The 2,703-nt window shown below is 39.7% G+C and overlaps 1 protein-coding gene across 1 annotated transcript; it reads left to right on the top strand.

Annotated features, from left to right (window-relative positions):
• The first annotated feature begins 780 nt into the window (after positions 1-780).
• Positions 781-2,083, top strand: LOC127804958 (basic endochitinase-like). Its single transcript, XM_052342085.1, has 3 exons — positions 781-1,100; positions 1,239-1,392; positions 1,513-2,083. Exons 1-3 carry the CDS (start codon positions 827-829, stop codon positions 1,880-1,882), a joined length of 798 nt encoding a protein of 265 aa, XP_052198045.1. The 5' UTR covers positions 781-826; the 3' UTR covers positions 1,883-2,083.
• Positions 2,084-2,703: the final 620 nt, after the last annotated feature.

Genomic DNA, 2,703 nt, shown 5'->3' with positions numbered 1-2,703 from the left:
CAAACCTCAGCGAGGATGCTGAGTCCTTGATGGGGGGTGCGTGTAGGCACCTTAGGCGAATCCCACATCAGCCATGCATTGGGGGGAGATCTAGGACCGATTGTAAGGTCGCATGACGAGGACGTCATGTGCTTAAGGGGGGGAATGTAATATCCCGAGAGCCTAGAGAAGTTAGTATATATCGAGGATAGTGTAAGAAAGGAAACAACACCAACTGGATACCTTTTGGGCTGAATGTTGGTAAAGAACTCTCAAGTTAAGCGTGTTTGACCTGGAGTAATCCAGGGATGGGTGACCCCCTGGGAAGTTCATGTAGGCCCATCAGGGTAAATTGTTTCAATCCTTCCTATCGTTCGAACGGGATGTTACAATAACTCTTAATTGTTCATCTACCGAGTTTCAAGTATTGGCATAATCTTATTTTTAAAAAAAAAAATCAAATATGATATCAATAAGTCACCTATAAATATATATGTGTTCCAAGGCAGAAAGGATACTGAATTGGTATAAGTTGGAATCATGGAAGCGTTACAAAAATTATGATACAAAATTGATATTTTCATATATAATTGTGATAAATTCTTTCTTTTTAATATGTAAGACGGTGATGAATTATCACATTACCTTGTATGAAAATTTTTGTTTCCATGCCGTCATGCCTTTCCTCGTTCTATACGAACTTTGGTAGAAAATTCTTCAAGCAGGCCATTGCATATTTCCATGAACCACCCTCCCTTCTCTCACTTCTATGCCTATATATAGCCACCCACTTCCACCATCCCAGCCAAACCAAACTTATCAGTACTAGCAAAGAGAGAAAAAAAAAATGAGGTTGTTGTGGGCACTAGCTTTGTGCTGCGTTATCTCCCTGGTGGGAGAGTCGGCGGCCCAAGACATTGGTTCTCTTATCAGCAAAGACCTCTTCGAGAACATGTTGAAGCATCGCAATGATGGCAACTGCCAGGGCAAAGGGTTCTACACTTACGAGGCTTTCATAGCTGCCGCCAAATCCTTCGGAGCTTTCGGAACCACCGGAGATGTCAACACCCGCAAAAGAGAGATCGCCGCTTTTCTTGCTCAGACTTCCCACGAAACTACCGGTTCGTTCTTCTTTTACTCTTATGTTTTTAATTAGATTAAATAATAACAGGTTCGGAAAATTTAATGTTTCTTATTTATACTGAAATAATTAATTATTGACATGGATGGATCATATACATACATATATATATATATAGGTGGGTGGCCGACTGCACCAGATGGCCCATATGCATGGGGGTACTGTTTTCTTAAAGAACAAGGCAATCCTCCTGACTACTGTGTTCAAAATCAACAGTGGCCTTGTGCTCCTGGCAAGAAGTACTTTGGACGAGGCCCTATCCAAATCTCATAGTGAGTAACTCTCTCTCTCTCTCTCTCTCTCATTGAACACATATACATATATGGTGATCATGTCGTTTGTGAATTTATCATGATGAGCTGAATTCTCGTGATGCATCATGAACTTGGCAGCAACTACAATTATGGTCCAGCCGGGAAGGCCATAGGATCGGACCTGTTGCAGAACCCAGACCTCGTTGCAACCGACGCAACCATATCCTTCAAGACAGCCTTCTGGTTTTGGATGACTCCACAGTCACCGAAGCCTTCATGCCATGACGTCATTACCGGCAAATGGACCCCCTCTCCGGCGGATACAGCAGCCGGCAGGGTGCCTGGCTATGGGGTGACCACCAACATCATCAACGGCGGAATAGAATGCGGTAAAGGCGCTAATGCGCAGGCTGACAACCGGATTGGATTCTACAAGAGATACTGTGACATTTTGGGCGTGAGCTATGGAAACAATCTCGACTGCAACAACCAAAAGCCTTTTGCTTAGGCTTAATTAGCCCCCTCAGTTGCTGCTGATACCGCTTTGCTGGGCCAATGATTAAATAAAAATGGCTTCCAACGCCATGTTAATTACTACTAAACAAGCGTTTCAATAAGTGACTCTGATTCTTCATATCAAAGGAATCTAGTGTACATCGATGTACTTGCATGCATCATATATGAATAAAAATATTCAGTATTTGCGACATATTCATGAATTGTGAATTCGTGGGCTTTTCTTTTATCCCGTTTCCTTTAAAGCTAAAATTAGCATTTTTTTTAAAGAAAAATTAATATTCCTATATAGATTTTCTGTTCATCTAAACAATTCAAACAAACGGAATAACCAGAAAGAAATATATATGTAAGAAAACACAAGCTAAGCCACTTTGATGGTTTTTTCCTTAATAATAAAACATAAATGAACTTCATTATTTTTATCAATAATATTTTGTAAAAATTCTGATTCCATATATATCATGCCTATACTGTGAATCAAATGATTATTATTATTATTATTTCTTCCGCTAATTGTACTACTTGGTGAAATTTTAATTGTCAGCCGGGCCAATTGGGATCCATTGGGATGCTCAAAAAGCAACGGTAGTTATCTATCTATTGGGCCTTCCATATTGGTTTGGGTTTCGGCATATACTCAACAGGCCCAATACACTAATGCTGGAGCGAGCGAGCAAGCACAGGAAGAGAGAAATGGGGAAAAGCTGGAATTCATCTGTGTTGGTTTTTTATTTTTTATATTTTCTTTTTAGTTAAATTTAGTGCAATTTTATTTAATTTTAAAATTCAATTATTAACTTTTTTCAAGAA

Source organism: Diospyros lotus, chromosome 6, assembly GCF_014633365.1.
Source record: "Diospyros lotus cultivar Yz01 chromosome 6, ASM1463336v1, whole genome shotgun sequence".
Taxonomy (NCBI): Eukaryota; Viridiplantae; Streptophyta; class Magnoliopsida; order Ericales; family Ebenaceae; genus Diospyros; species Diospyros lotus.
The sequence above is the reverse complement of the archived record's forward strand: the minus strand, read 5'-3'. Positions and strand labels throughout refer to the sequence as shown.

Bases quoted from the DNA above. Each gene is read 5' to 3' on its own strand.
- LOC127804958 (XM_052342085.1), top strand. From the start codon at position 827: ATGAGGTTGTTGTGGGCACTAGCTTTGTGCTGCGTTATCTCCCTGGTG. The intron at 1,101-1,238 runs GTTCGTTCTTCT...ATATATATATAG, and splicing joins GACTTCCCACGAAACTACCG to GTGGGTGGCCGACTGCACCA. The intron at 1,393-1,512 runs GTGAGTAACTCT...TGAACTTGGCAG, and splicing joins GGCCCTATCCAAATCTCATA to CAACTACAATTATGGTCCAG.